Source organism: Hyperolius riggenbachi, chromosome 1 (assembly GCF_040937935.1).
Source record: "Hyperolius riggenbachi isolate aHypRig1 chromosome 1, aHypRig1.pri, whole genome shotgun sequence".
Taxonomy (NCBI): domain Eukaryota; kingdom Metazoa; phylum Chordata; class Amphibia; order Anura; family Hyperoliidae; genus Hyperolius; species Hyperolius riggenbachi.
In genome coordinates this window covers 150,543,197-150,559,070 of record NC_090646.1, presented here as the reverse complement: position 1 = coordinate 150,559,070, position 15,874 = coordinate 150,543,197, and the positions used below count along the sequence as shown (strand labels likewise).

At 41.6% G+C, this 15,874-nt stretch overlaps 1 protein-coding gene across 20 annotated transcripts in view; it reads left to right on the top strand.

The window, feature by feature from the left end:
• TENM3 (teneurin transmembrane protein 3) overlaps positions 1-15,874 on the top strand; it is a 1,708,801-nt gene that overhangs the window by 1,568,906 nt on the left and 124,021 nt on the right. For all 20 annotated transcript variants that reach the window (XM_068278748.1, XM_068278756.1, XM_068278759.1 and 17 more), the window contains 3 exons: positions 493-612; positions 2,470-2,731; positions 9,546-9,813. In XM_068278748.1, coding sequence (XP_068134849.1) covers positions 493-612; positions 2,470-2,731; positions 9,546-9,813 — 650 coding nt within the window. The remainder of the gene's footprint in view (positions 1-492; positions 613-2,469; positions 2,732-9,545; positions 9,814-15,874) is intronic.

Below are 15,874 nucleotides of genomic sequence, written 5' to 3'. Positions count from 1 at the left end.
CTTTCCCAGTCCAGATCGTGTCTAGATCTTTTATCAGCAAGACAACAGGAAGAAAAAGCATGGGAACAAATAATGTGGAGCAGAACATTCACATGCTGTATTGGCGCATATAAGTGGCATGCAGACATTCAATTTCTTTAAGATATTCAAGCAGCTTCAAGGACTTCCTGCTTTTTTTTTTCCAAATGCAAATTAATGTCTGCTGTAGAAAAGGGAAGCTTTATATGCAAGGATGTATTTTATCAGTCCCTCCTGTTCTGAAGGTAGAATATAAAAGGTTAATCCTTGAAAAGGTTACTTTACCAGGAGGATTTTATTGTGTTTTCCTGCTCCAGCTAGAGGTGCTCACCATTGGGCAGCTTTATGAGGCAGGAACCTCACAGTGAACCTCCCGAGGTAGTGAAGCAGGGAATAAACCATGAATCACCTCTTAGAAGCAAGTGTATACATAAGCTGAAGTCTGGTGTCCTCTGTCTTTCCCTGTCTCCGTAGCCTTGCATCTGTAATCCGAGGCCAGGTTCTCACAGCTGATGGAACACCGCTCATTGGAGTCAATGTGTCATTTCTGCATTACCCCAACTATGGATATACAATCACACGCCAGGATGGGATGTGAGTACATAAAGTGATGAATAACTGGAGGTGTACATAATAAAAGAGGAGAGAAAATGCCATATTTTACGACTTTGCTCCTTCATGCTCAGCAAAGATTTTATTGCAGAATTAGCACAGCAGCAACGGTAGCAAGCAGAAATGAAACCCTTGTTATTCTTAGTGCTGAGACTCCAGATTGTGCTCCTACGTGAGTCTTGCTTCTGCTTTAGAGAAGATAGTGGAATTCCTCCATGTCTGCCAGGCCGAGGAGTTTGAATCAGTGCTTTTGTTTTTAATTGAACCCGGGTAATAAAAGCAGAACTTTTCTAGAAAAGCTGTGTAATCAGAGAGTACCTACAGTGAGCTGTGCATGCACACAATTCTAGTAGCTCCAGATCCTGGAACCAATGTGATAAAGCAAAGCTGAAGTGACCATTAAGTCGCTAAACAAAACAAAAGCTTTCATCAGCAGGGGGTGGGGATATAAGACATTGTGCTTCAATGAGTTTAGAGAAGTCACAAATGCTATCTTCACACCTTCCCTCTGGATAAATAAGGGCAGCTAGAAGGGGAGGATGAACATGGCAGCTCCTATAGTTATTAGAAACCAAAAGAAACTGCAGGAAAAAAATGGTGCTTGGTTCACTTTAAGGTAAATGCAGTCTCTGTTAACTCGGAAGCACTGGATATTTGTCACCAAGCCATTTGCCAACATTGGTTGGCTGAGTTATTACACACATCTGTTAAATCACTGCGGGTACAGAAACAGATGCTGCTCTTAGCCTTTCGATGATCAATGTATACCTTCTTACAGCAGGTGATATTCTCATGGTAATGCAATGCTTAGTGAGCAGATATAACTGAAGGCCCACACATACCACAGGAAAGCCGCACCATAACACATGCAATGTGATGATACCAGCTCACTGTGCACACCTAGGTGAAGCCCTGCTCTGCAGAGCCCACACACAACCACCTGCAGTATTAGCTGTGCTTGTAAAGGATTGCTTAATGCTAATATTAAGTATCCAATACAGTTTGTGTCATAAACATCACTGCATTTGTTTAACTCATGACTTCAAGAGCATTCTCAGGAAGGTCTCTATTACATATAACGCTAAAAAGGTGTCAGCTGAGTCATGAAGGATTGCCTAGTAATCAAGCAAAAAATGTATTAATATACATTTGTTACCATTTTCTGTTACTGCATCAATTGTGGATCTTAGTTAATTACATGTCACATTTTGATACATGTTTTCAATTTAGCATTGTTAGGGATGGCTGTGCTATATATGATTTAGAGCGCAGGCTGATATAGAATAAATAACCATAAGACTTGTCCCCAGGCAACATTCTACTAGTTATTGTTTACCCCTGGCAGTTCTCTCTGGCTTTGCAGACATAATCTGCAACCTAGTTAGATCCTGGGTATAACAGCAGCCCCTCATTGCCTTCCTCTCGTATGTCTCTAGGCTGGAACTAAAGATGATATAAGCAGATAAGCAATAAATTAGAGAACGTGTTGTGATGCTTGTGGTTCAGGGAGCCCTCTACCAGATGCGATGGAATGAAGTGGGGCCACTGTGGCCTGCAAACTGCATGTTCAGGCTGATTTTCATGTTGATACAATAAAGGTTATCGTCTACTGCAAATAAATCAATATTTTTTTTAAACCCAGCAGAGCTGTTTGGGCTTCGCTGCCTAGTGTTTCCTATTATTACAAGCTCTGCATCTGCTGGCGTGATATCATCACTGATTCTTTTCATTTGAATTGTAACACATGGGGGCTAACCGGAGCTTGTTAGCATCACATTCTGCTGTTTCGTTTCATCACGGCCTTTTTCTCCATTTTTTTTCCCTGTGTATTCCGTGCAGGTTTGATCTGGTTTCGAATGGAGGGGCCTCTCTTACGCTCATGTTTGAAAGGGCTCCATTTCTGACACAGTATCACACTGTCTGGATTCCGTGGAATGTGTTTTATGTTATGGACACCTTGGTGATGAAGAAGGAGGAAAATGACATACCTAGTTGTGATCTAAGCGGCTTTGTTCGACCAAACCCTGTCATAGTGTCCTCTCCTTTGTCAACGTTCTTCAGATCATCCCCCGAAGACAGCCCCATAATTCCTGAGACGCAGGTATTTATTTCTATATGTCCTATTGTAGTTGCCCTGTACTATGGCATACTGAGAACTTATGAAAAGACAACACAAATGGTTGTTTCAGATCCTTGTTAAAGTGGTATGAAACTCAGCATTTCCTCTTTGCTCTAAAAGATCATTTACATCATAAAATCTACTACCACAAAAAATGTAGCAGAACAGCATTCAATCAGTTAAACACAGCACTTTGTTCTTCAGTAGAAAGCTCCTTGCTTCAGTGGGCAGCTTCTGGATGCATCTGCTTCAGAGGAGATCATACAACTTTATTTAAAAAGACATTAAGGTCAAATATTACGAGTATTAGGCGAAGATTTTAGTAATTATTTTAGTAATTTTAGTAATCATTTCTAGCACAGTGTACAACCAGATATAACCATTCCAGCCAATACAACTGATATCGGAGATTATTCATGCCATGTGACTGCTCAAAAGCTTGACCAGATTATGTTTTATGACTACCTGGCCCAACCTCTCCTCTGCCTGGTCATAGCCTGCCAAACCCACTGGATTTTATTACACTTAAATGTTTAATTATTAACACTCAGCATGATCTGGGCTAATATATAGTCTTTCTGTAAAATATTCAGCAGTTGTAACTGCAAAGAGACATCATACAGCCATTAAAATGTCCACAGAAACATGAAACCTTCTGTTCCTGGAGACTCCCATATCCGTGTCTACATTTGTTTTCAGAGAACTTTATAGCATCTGCTAAGGAAGTTTCCTGAAAAATGTGTATATTCATATGTGGAGGCAACACAAGGACGGGTCCCACCAAGAGCTTTGGGTAATGATTTAGCATTTTTCAATAATCCCACACTCTGAAAATATACAACAATCCATTTTTTGCTTGTTATCCCAGTTATGGGTTGACCCCAATTTCTCCTTCAATCAATCTTCCTCATTTCTCCTCTTCCCCAGTAGAGAAGAGAGGATGGGGGGAATTGGGTTGTGTAATTATTTCTAAGACAACCGTAGGAGAAATCTGCAGATTACAGGCAGCTGTTTTATTTAAGATCCGACAGCGAGATGAAAACCTGACAAATGAAAATGCTGGGTAATAAAATGTGAGAATGACATAGGAAAGCACACTCTCCCTGCCAAAATATTCCAATAAAAAGGAATGTCTAAAAGCTCTCCCATGGGAACCCTCCCAATTCTTATTCGCCGCACTTGGCTATGCATATCAAATGAGCAGTGCTTGGTGGCTTAGCAACTATAAATGCTAGTTTTCTTTGTGTAGGAATCTTATTATAGATTGTAATCCTGTCATTGCGGCTCGCAGTGAAATAAAGGTGATTGCTTTAGTTGCCAGATCTGAGTAGGTAAACGTCTGAAATCTCCATGACTAATGGCCGCGACGAGCCTTCAATCATCAGACCGTAGTTAAAATGTCTGTCAGTTTCCCATTTGGAAAAGCCAAACCTATTGCAACAGAGCGGTGATAACAGAACGAGCAACGTGTGGGAGCCTTTTATGTGTCATCAACAGGGGAAGAAAAGCAATAAGTGACTGAGTCGAGCCTGATAATGTAGCCGACTCATATATCACGTGCCTCGGAAGCTAAGCAAAAACTACAGCTTTATAGTTGAGAAAAGTTGTTCAGTTAGCTAAAACCATTAGGCATAATTTACAAGAATGAGTCATGCCAGGTCTTTGCCTCACATCTAACTAGGCCATACAAAATGACTGCCGGACAAAACACCTGGTAATGGAAGGAACACCTATGTTTTCTAAAAGACATTAGGAACCTTCTTGTGTATGGAACAGACACACATTTATATCTGTAGTAGCACCTCCAGCTTTCTCCTTATCCTGATGCCTTGCAAGTACACCCTTAGCATTGTGTCCTCCCCTCCAGCCTCGTGCCCCTTCCCTCCCCTGTCCCCTGTCTGGCTAGATCAAGTTACATCTCTTTTCACAGTGTGTATGAGAGACGAGAAACAGCAGAACAGCTGCAACCTGTCTTATCATGTATGTTTGCTATAATGCCTATTTCAGATGTTGTGTCTGCCTACCTGGATTAGATCACATCTCTTTTCACAGTGGTTGCGGGTTGGGAGCAGGATATGGGGTGGAGTTATAACATCAAACCTTCAGCATCCTTTTCACTATAGTTTGGAAACAAAAAAAAATTGCCCGGGCCCAATTTAACACTGGGGGCCGGGATTTCAAAAAAATTTGTGGAATACGGACCCTGAGGGTGAGAAAATCACACTTTATTCAGTGTGATTACATATATCTTGGCATCTTATTAGGTTTAATGCAAACTGTAATTTATAATTTAGGTACTCTTAAAAAAAAAAAAAAACAAAGGTATGATTTAGTTCATTTGTTTTGTATGCTTATAGCTTAAAAATGAGTTGAGTATTGAATGTGATACTCTTTATATTTGCATTAGAAAAACTTGCTAAGGATTAGCTTTTGGTAGTCTTTTCTTTTGTCGGGTTATCTGAATCAGCACTGATCTGACAAGGTAGTAATCCTGGAAAGCTAAAGCTAGAATCATTTTAGTTTTAGCAAATAAGAAAAAAAACACTTTCAATGCACAACCTTTTCTACACTACAAGTAGGGGCGTAACTAGCGGGGAGCAGCCCCTGCGACTGTATGGGGGCCCAGACCTGTAAAGGGGCCCCAAATACTACTTCACTCCCTCCCATAAAGGGGTCAGTCCTTCAGATCAGGTGTTTTTGTATCTACACTTGTTATAGATGTGAAGATTATGATCAGGGCTGGATTTGTACTCTTTACCGCCCAAGGCCAATGACAGCATCCACCCCACTTCAGTATAGACAGTCAGATTACCTCCCCCCCGTATAGGTAGCCAAATTACCCCCCCCCCTCCTCCAGTTTAGCTAGCCTGATGACCCCCCCTCCCTCCAATATAGGTATCCTGGTGACCCCTGTTCCCTTTCCCTCTGGTAAAAGAAGCCAGAGGAACCTCCGCTTCCATATAGATAGCCTGATGACCCCACTCCCTCCAGTAAAGGTAGCCAGTTGACCCTCCCCCCTAGTATAGCCTGCTGCCCACCAGGCCCTTCATCCTGTGGTGCCCTAGGCCATGGCCTATGTGGCCTTGGCTTAAATCAGGCCCTGATTATGATGTCCACATTTGTTTTATGACCTTTGTGAGATGGGCCCCCAGCTTGTATAGAAGGAAAAGGGTGTGAACATTGGGGGCCCTATTAAAGTTTTTACTGGGGGGAGGGGAATCATTTGTAGTTACGTCCCTGATTGCAATCATTTTAAAAATAACCTGAGGTGAAAGAGGAATAGGGCCTGCCGTATGTATTTCCAGTTGCCTGGAAGTCCTGCTGATCATTCTGGTCAGCAGTGTCTGAATCACACAACTGGAACAAGCATGCATAAACATCTGATCTGCATGCTTGTTCAGGGTCTATGAATAAAAGTATTAGAGGCAGTGGATCAGCAGGACAGCCAGGCAATCTGCAATTGTTGAAAAGAAAAGAAAGATGGCAGCCTCCATATGTTTCTCACCTAGGGTTCCCTTTAAGGTAGCCACACATTTATAGATTTTGCTGTTTGATCCCTGGTAGATTCTATCACTGTGATTTAATCTTCCAGAAATAAGTGGCAATAGATCGACGGCCCACACACAGCATTGCACTGCCTTGAACAGTGCTGAAATCTATGGGCACTCTATGTGTAATGTATGAAAGGAATCAATCCCTCTCTGATCAGATTCCAAACAGAGAAGGATCTTTTTTTTTTTTTTTTTGGAACATTAAATGGCCATCTACAAGTGTGTGGCTACTTTTACTTATATGTGTATCAAAAGCAGACCATTTACTTATTTGTTCTTTCTTTGTACCATCCAGAGTAAGGTTGAGCAAGCACTTACAGTAGATTCTTTAAAGGGAACCTGAGGTTAGAGTGATATGGAGGCTGCCATTTTTATTTCCTTGCAAATAATGCCAGTTGGCTGACAGCCCTGTTTATCTTCTGGCATATGTATTGTTAAAACCCTGGAACAAGTATATGGATAATCCAGTCAGAGTACCTGATCTGCTACATGCTTGTTCAGGGTCTGTTTCTAAAAGTATTAGACACAAGATCAGTAGGACTGCCAATCAACAGTTTTAAAAGGAAATAAATATGACAGCCTCCATATCCCTCTCACCTCGAGTTCCCTTTAAACTTTTAGCTGTCAAATAAAGTAAAACTTTATTTGGCTGCAGAGGCAAATATTTCCTGAGGCTGGTGAAGTATGCCTTACCCAGCCTAGCTGGGTGTGCCAAGCAGCGCCGGGAGGCTACTTGTAGCTACCTGTTCTGGATGCTGGACTGGCTACTCCTCCTCCATGTGATTGGAAGTCAGAAGAGGATGCCGGGAGTGCAGCGCCACGGGTGGATGAAGAGGTGAAGCGGATACAGCCGCCCAGAATAAGTACCAGTAAATATAAAACACTCCCTGCGCTGCTCTGCATGACCTCAGTAAGCAGAACAACGAGTTCTTCCGGCTCAGGTTAAAAAAAGTTCAGCATCTTAAAACAGAATATTAGTTTGAAGATGCTAACAGGTGTAAAGGGAGTCAGTAATTTAAAAAGCTAACTCAATGCTTAGTCCATTCAGTCTTGCAGCAAACAAAATTATCAGCCTCCGTTTAAAAGTTTCTTTAGTCTTGCACAGATCCAAGGCCACTATTTAGAACCATAACAACAGTCTTCAGATTCCATTTGTTTGAATAAAACTGGGTTTCTTTAAGCACATTTGACTTTTCATTTTAATTACATTTGCATCGGTAAAATAGACATTTGTTAGTAGTTTTTCCAGTACTGTTAGTTGCCTGTTGAGTTAATTGTTTTACAGGCATGCTGGCTTATTCAGTAAGTTCCTATAGCAACGATGATGTTTTAAGTGCAATAAGCTATAGTGGACAGTTGGTTCCTAGACCAATTAGTAAAATCTATTAGATTAAAGCAGAGCTAAAGTTTGTTTTCCAGCTAGCCAGCATTGAAAATAGAAACCGTTGTATTCAATGTGAAAATGTTAATAACACATTTTTAATTGCTAGTTTTGGGGGTTTTGTTGGCAGTGTTTTACTAGTAGCAGGAGGTATGGAATACAGCAATGAATCAACTTCTCTCCACTATTGTAACAGTCATTGTTCAGTACCCCTTGTCTTAAATTCACACATACAGCATGACATACATATAGTATAGAACACAGTATGAAAATAAAACAACCTATTGAAATATGTACCGGCATGAAACATATTTAAAAGAAAATAGTTTAGCAATAAGTTTGGAAGTACAGCATAGCATCTTACTCTTGGTGTAATTAAATGACTAAATATCTCATTCATTATTACTACAACTTGTTCCAAATAATGAAATAATAGCAACAACAACAAAAAAGTTTCATATGGTATGTATGTACTTACTCCAGGATTCTGTTGTGTTCTAAGGGGGCCTTGTGTAAAAATACCCCACTGATGCAAAAGTGGAACAGATGTCCAGATCAAGAACTCTGATTGGTCACTCTGATTGATACTCTAGGTCTGCACCTGCTTTACATTAGATTTGCACCAATACTTCTTGCACTGCTTTTCATAAATTTGCCCCAGTGTTAGGCATTCAACGAGAAAGAATTAAGGCTAGAGTTATAGATGGAGAGAACATAGTAAAGACCTAAATTTAGCTTTGGGCAGTGTATGTAAGCAGAATAGGGTTGGGGAAAGTCTCAGGAGTTAGGCTAGTTTAGTGTTAGAATGGTGTGAACAAAAACTTCTCAAACCAAAATCAGTGATCATTGTCTTAGTATGTATATATTTTCCCTATGTTTATATTATTTTTTCACCAGCAATCCAAAACATCATATGGTATCATGTACTTTGCCTCCAACATCTACCCAAACAGACCATAGAAAGTGTTGACTATAGGGACATTAGACCACAGCTATATGAACTGATAGGATTTACTCAATTTACAAGACACAAATATATGGATGATCCTGCTGCGGATAGTATTTGAAGTCATGCAAAAGATAGCAAGTCTCTTAAAGGATACTAGAGCTGCCAAATATTTAAAAAAAATGGGGGAGCAGGCATGTATAGGAAGCAGTCCTCATGCCCACCACTACCTGTTCTCCTCCGTCCCCATCCGTTCTTACTTAAACACTCGCCTCAACTACTTCCTGGGTCAACGAGTTGGGCATTAGTGTATAGGCGATGGCCTGGCAGTGTAGTCTAGAGCATTTTGTGCATGTGCATGACATAGTTGTGATGCCGCCCGTGCAGACGCTTAGAAAACTCCTGGCCGCAGGCATGCGATCAAGGATGTGCACCACCAGGCCAGCGCCTGCCCACTACTGCCGGACTTGCTGACCAGAAAGTAGCCGAGGCCGGTGTTTACATGAAAACAGAGGGAAATAGAGTAGAACAGGGGGAGAAGTGGGCATGAGGACTGCTTCCTATACATGCCTGTTCCCCAGTTTTTTTAAAAAATTTGTCAGCTCTATTATCCTTTAAAATATAGCCCTTGCCAAGAGTTAAATGTAAAAATAAAAGAATTGTTAGTATGTCTTGTAAGCTTATGTAAAACCACTGTAGCGTTCTGTACACAATCTTGCGTCCTTCCTCATCTAGTTTAGCTTAGAGATCTGATGAACAGAATAGCTATGGAAAGTATCACCAGCGTGAAAATACAAACCAGTCAGATAAATTCTTTTGTTCTTTAATGAAAGCTTTTATGTTCCAATGATTTAACAGCAATTTCAGCACAGCATGACAAGTTTATTAATAATTGTGTTTCAACTGTTTTGATCCTAGGTGCTTCACGAAGAGACAACCATTCCAGGAACTGATTTGAAATTATCCTATTTGAGTTCCAGAGCTGCTGGATATAAATCTGTTCTGAAAATTACAATGACTCACTCTGTCATACCGTTCAATCTGATGAAGGTGCATCTCATGGTGGCAGTAGTTGGGCGTCTCTTCCAGAAGTGGTTTCCTGCATCCCCTAACCTGTCATACACCTTCATATGGGACAAAACAGACGCCTATAACCAGAAGGTCTACGGTTTGTCTGAAGCAGTTGGTACGTAGTTCTGTTATATTTATGAAGTGATGTTCATTTTAGGAACTCATGACAGGCAGTGGTTGATTTATTACCATGAGAAAAGAAAAAACTAGATACTGCGTACACATTGATCTTCCCTTAAATAGCAGTTTAAATATTTCAGTGACACTTAATTTGATGTTCCACAATTCAGTGTCATGAAGTCTCACACACTGGTGTTTAACTGCTAACTTACTCTGCCATCAGTGCTCTGAATAACATATCATCACATGTAATTTACCAAAAACACTGCTAATCAATCAGTCAGACTGATTGCCGACAGATCATCTTTACTCAGAGCTAAATTTGTATGTTCGTATTGTGACATTTCAGCTATCAACGGAGCTGACATCGCAATGTTATATTAATTATAGATGCAATTTTTTGTGTCCTGTTCTATGTTTTAGACCCTTAACAAGTGTATATGGACAAAGTTACAAATTAACAATTGATACAATTATCCAACAAAAGGAAATCGAAGGTCCGGCTCAAAATGGATGTATCACAAACTGATCAATAAAACACATCTGTTAGGATCCGTCTTGGTGCGGTCTTCCAAATGGACTGTTTTAACTACCAATGTGAATTGGGCCAAATAATGTGTAATAACCTGTTACCCTAGATAAGGTTTGCAAATGCCAAATTAAATAGACTTTTTCAGCTCCTGCAGACTAGGGGCAGCCATACTGGTCTCTCTTACTAACAGGAGAGTGAGAGATTCTTTCCCTACACAGATCAGATCATCTGACCCCACTTACCTCTTTGTTGCCAGCACTGCAACTCAGAAGCATTATCATCTTTCTGCCCTTTACTTCCCTGCTCAGGGTGTAATAAAGCATGTATTCCTTTTTAAACCATGCCCAGGAAAGGGATAAATTACTGTAAGTTTAAAGATAAGAGACCACAGCTTTGCAAGAAGTAAAACTGTACTTGTTCATGATCAAAGAGGGGGCCACAACAAAGAGAGTTAATGTACCTGTACCACTGCCTCTTGACATGGTGCTCCACACTATGCTCCATTTTACTTACACTTCCTGTTTTAAAGCCCGAACTTTTGTGAAGCAGGAAGTATCAGGAATATAAATTATATTGTGAAGCGCTACAGCAAGATGCGGTCCCACGGGTAAATCAACTCTCTCTACTGCGGCACTCTCCCTGAACACAAACAGGTACTTGTTCATAGGAAAAAAGTAATTTATAGACCAATTTCCTCTGGGCCAAATGTACATCGTATATGTATTTTAAATGTTTTTGAAAGTGGTCCTTTAAGTCAACCATTCCAACCATTAAGTTAAAGCGGAATCAAACTAAACATTTTTTTAATTCAAAATATTTAGTTGAACAACACTGACACATACAAAGATCAATAAACTCTCCTTCAAGCCTATGAGCATTTCAGTGACTGCTTTTCACCCTTCTCTTTTCATAACTAGGGTTATATAGGTGGCAGCCATTAGTAATTCCTCCTTTGCTGGACACCATCTACTCCACCAGTTTGCCGGATCCTGTCCTGGCAATTTGTAAGGAAGGGAGGGGTTTCTCCAATAAATGTAAAATATTTTATATTTGTCATCATGCAGCTGAAAAAAGGCTGCTATTTATTATTATAATTTAGAAAATAGATTTTATTTCTGAAATCTTGTATTTTTGATTTGGGTCCACTTTAACACAAGACCATTATTACAGCAGCTGGCTAAAGCACACAAATAGGATTTACCTGAATACTTAATATAAAATGCAGGAACACAATAAAACAGTGGGGTTTTACCAGTGTCCACGTCCTTTCTACAAATGCCAAGCGTTTTCCTCCTATACCTGCTAGACCAGTGATCCCTACCTTTCCAGGTGCCAAAGTTGTAGCTACCATATGGCAGTAGAGGAGCACCATGACACTGACTACCTGCCATCTGCGCCAGTCATTCTCTTATATCTCTGTAGTAAATGATGCAGGAAGACTATTAGAGGAATACTAGACTCATTGCAGATGCACAAAGCACTCTATGGGTGAGAAGAGCTGATAAACCCTTATGTAAATAATGCTGTGAATAAACAGATAGAGGCAAGCTAACAAAATGATGATTACAGCTCATGCCATTAGGAACAAACCGCCGTCCCAAAAGACCGAGGTGAGAGGCGAAAAAGAAGCTGTGTCCTGGAGCCATAGAGATAATCCAGGCAGAAGCAGCGGGAGTGAGCGTTGATGAGCCTCGCTCAGCTCTTGACATGCTGTAACCAGGGAAAATATGTAAAAACACTGCAGGGTAGCTGCAATTCATCACATAAGGTGTTACAAAACTCAAGGTGTCTGTACAGAATATTATCTGTGATTTCAGCTGTCATGGGTGTTTTACTGGCTAAATCATAATACAGAATGTGTTTACAAGCTAGCAGCGATTCACACCTGTAGATTTTGTTAATTATAGTGTATGCCATTATCTCAAAACAAAAGATATTAAAATGTAATGTGCAAGTTTGGATAATAAGCAGGTCTACGAATGATCTGCCAGCTCATGCTGTACGACAGCTCCAAACTTTAGGAGAAGTCACAATTGATATGTTCTGATATGTGTGAGGTGAATTGCCTATCCAGCCAAACATTGTATTCATTTGATGGCTTCCTCTTCTCCCTCCTAACTAGACTAGCAGCGATATACTAGGACTCTAAAAACCCTTTAAGTATCGTAGCTTCTCCAAAATCTGAGTGCCTATGTTGCACTGCCTCCTATGAGGGGAGGGAGAGGCATGGTCAAGCTGCCATACATCACCTGTCCCTCTGCGGGAATGTGGACTAACAAATATCTCCACACAACCACCACCCAAGGCTGGATTTATACTTTTTCTGTCCCTAGGCCAAGTATGTTGGTGCCCCCCTTTCACATACGGCAGCGCCCCTCCCATTCCATGTGTAGCTCTTTCATATGTAACATATATGTGTGCTGCATCCCCTTTCTTTTATGTACCACTCCCTTGGGCATCAGCTTCCCATTTTCATGTGTTGTCCCCCCCCCCCCTGACGTCACTCTGAGGAAGCCCAATTGGGCGAAACATGTAAGTGGGAGGAGTCTCAGGAGGCTGGCCTCAACTATCTCCTCAACTACACTGCACGGTGGATCCCCGCTGTCACGCTGACGACTAGTGGATATAGAGCGGGTTGATCGCGCGTGAAGCCAGCCCATATCATGCCTGCTGTTTCTATAAACTGCTACAGCACTTGTAAGTAACAGAGCACTTGGAGTTTCCGTGTGGAGCCCGCGCCTGCTGCGGAGTGTGGGGGACCCACAGGCTAGCGGACTTTAAGGGTAACCTGTGCCTGTCTCACTGTTGCTACGTAACGTCAGAAGTGTCTGGGCTCTTTTTGCATAGATGCGGACTCCGCTATTGCTGACATCCTTATTGCCTGCAAGCTTGCCTATTGGACTTTGTCTGTTGCTTTTGCTTAAGCAGTACTGAGGAACTGTGCGATATGCCTGAGATCTACTGAAGGTGGATTCTGTGATAATATTGGCTTTAACCATACCTGGGACTCTAGGAACAAGCCTAATCTATTTATGAATATGTAATGAGTTCATGTGCGCTCTAGCTATTAGCCAGCTGTATTATCTGTCCGGGCTATGTAGAGCATTCAAGTGGCCAGTTTGCAATAATGCCATCTGAGTCAATATTTTGATGTATTGTGCTGTAGTGGTGTGAGACTTCAGTGACTGATCTATGTAACTGGTAGTATGGCTGAGGAGGTGTGGGGGCGCCCTAGGGACTTCGAGGTTTTAATAGCTTTTAATTTTTTGATTACTGTGATTTTTGTGACCAATAAAGCATTATAGATTTTTCAAGGATCATTGAGGACTCTTTAAGCTTTGGTTCTCTGTTGTTGTTTAAGCTTGAAGCTTTCGGCAGGGAACACACTTGTCTTTCAGTTTTCTGCGCGCGTTTTTCTGCATACTTTTTCTGCACATCAAGTGTGTTTCTATGCAGGAAAACGCGCACGTTTTTTCACAGCAGCTGATGTAATTGATAGAGAAAACTGACAAAATGTGCAGAGTCATGATGCAGAATGTCAGTTTTTTTTCTGCGCGCGAACAACATCTTAAGTGTGGACTAGCTCATTGAATAACATGAGTTCTCAGTTTCTGTGCAGAAAACGCGCACGAAAACAGTCAAGTGTGTCCCCTGCCTCAAGGGATACTGTAGGGGGTCGGGGGAAAATGAGTTGTACTTACCCGGGGCTCCCTACAGACATCCTGTGCCTGCACAGCCACTCACCGATGCTCCGGCCCCGCCTCCGGTTCACTTTAAAGTCTGAAAACCACTGCGCCTGCGTTGCCGTGTCCTCGATCCCGCTGATGTCACCAGGAGCGTACTGCACAGACACAGACCATACTAGGCCTGCGTAGTACGCTCCTGGTGACATCAGCAGGATCGAGGACACAGCAACGCAGGCGCAGTGGTTTTCAGACTTTAAAGTCTGAAATTCCAGAAGTGAACCAGAGGCGGGGCCGGAGCATCGGTGAGTGGCTGCGCGGGCACAGGATGTCTGCGGGGGACCATTAGAAGCCCCGGGTAAGTTCAACTCATTTTCCCCCGACCCCCCTACAGTGTCCCTTTAAGTTTGAGGCCCATATACAGTGCTCAACTGGGAGAGCTCTGGGCTCCTAAAATTATTGACTAACTGGATCCTGTTTCTTTGAGGACTGCTCCCTATTGTCCCGCTCTTTCATGTGTAACATATATGTGCTGCATCCCCTTTCTTTTATGTACCACTCCCTTGGGCGGCAGCTTCCCTTTTTCATGTGGTGTTCTCCATTTGCAGCCTTTTCTTTCATATGTAGCAACCACTGGTGATCATATGCCATTTTTTGCGATCACGAGGTCGTAATTGGCATTTGTGATCGGCTCTCGATCATGAATGCCAATCACGAATGCACTCATGATTGCACTTGTTACCCGACCCGTGATAACGAGTTACTTGTGATCACTAGATGGTATTCATGATTAAAAACCCTCAGACTTTAGCGGTTAATAGCAAAGCCCCCTTACATGCTAGAAACACTGTTTTAAAGTTTCAAAGAAAAAAAAGTATACATTTAAATGCGTAAATGACAGTTATTGTATTTACCGCATTTCAATGTATACTTTTTTTATTTGAAACCTTAAAATCGATTTTCTCAAAAACTATAAGATCTTTTTGAAAAAAAAATGTCTTCTTGTTCCCACCTTTCTTCTTAACATATTGGGCAAATTTGGTGTTTCACGCATGTAAGGAGGCTTTGCTATTAACTGTTAAAGTCTGCAGATTTTGAATCGCGAATCATGACTCGTGATTCATGATTACATGCAGTTATTTGACTCAAAACCGCGCTCGAGTCAGATATGTGTTTCTATTCGTGATTGTGATCACAAGTCAATTCATAAGTGGGCGGAGTCGAATTCGTGACCACTCGAATACGTGATTGGGGGTATCCAAGCATCCCTGGTAGCAACCCCTATTTCAGGTCCAGGTGCCCCCTGGGGCTGCAGCCACCCAAGGCCTGGGCCTTTGTGGCCTTTCCAGAAATCCAGCCCTGCCACCACCCCAACTCCCACAATTGAGCAGCAGCATGACTACTACTGTAGACTCCATAGTTCCAATATATAGAGGCTCTCTTACTGTATCATTCTCAGTCGAGGAATCAATCTGGTTAATAGTTTGGCTGAAATCTGAAATTAAAAGTAATGCAAAAGTAATCGTTCACATCCAAAAATAAATATGCTTTCTCAGTTCTACCACATAAGGGTGATGAAACTTAGCTTATTACTCTGAGGTATAGAATTAAGAATAATTGAACAAATGTCGCGGGGAAAATCGGGCGCTGGGTGAAGGCGCTTATAGAATATTGGTAATACTGCCAACATTCTACTAGCACACTTTACCTAACCTAGTTGTAACACTAACACACCCTCTACCTATTCCTAACACTAACCCTGCTCCTAACTTTTCATGACATTAACCTCCCTCCCCCCACCCTACGCCTAACAATACCTGGCTATTATTCAACTGACTTTT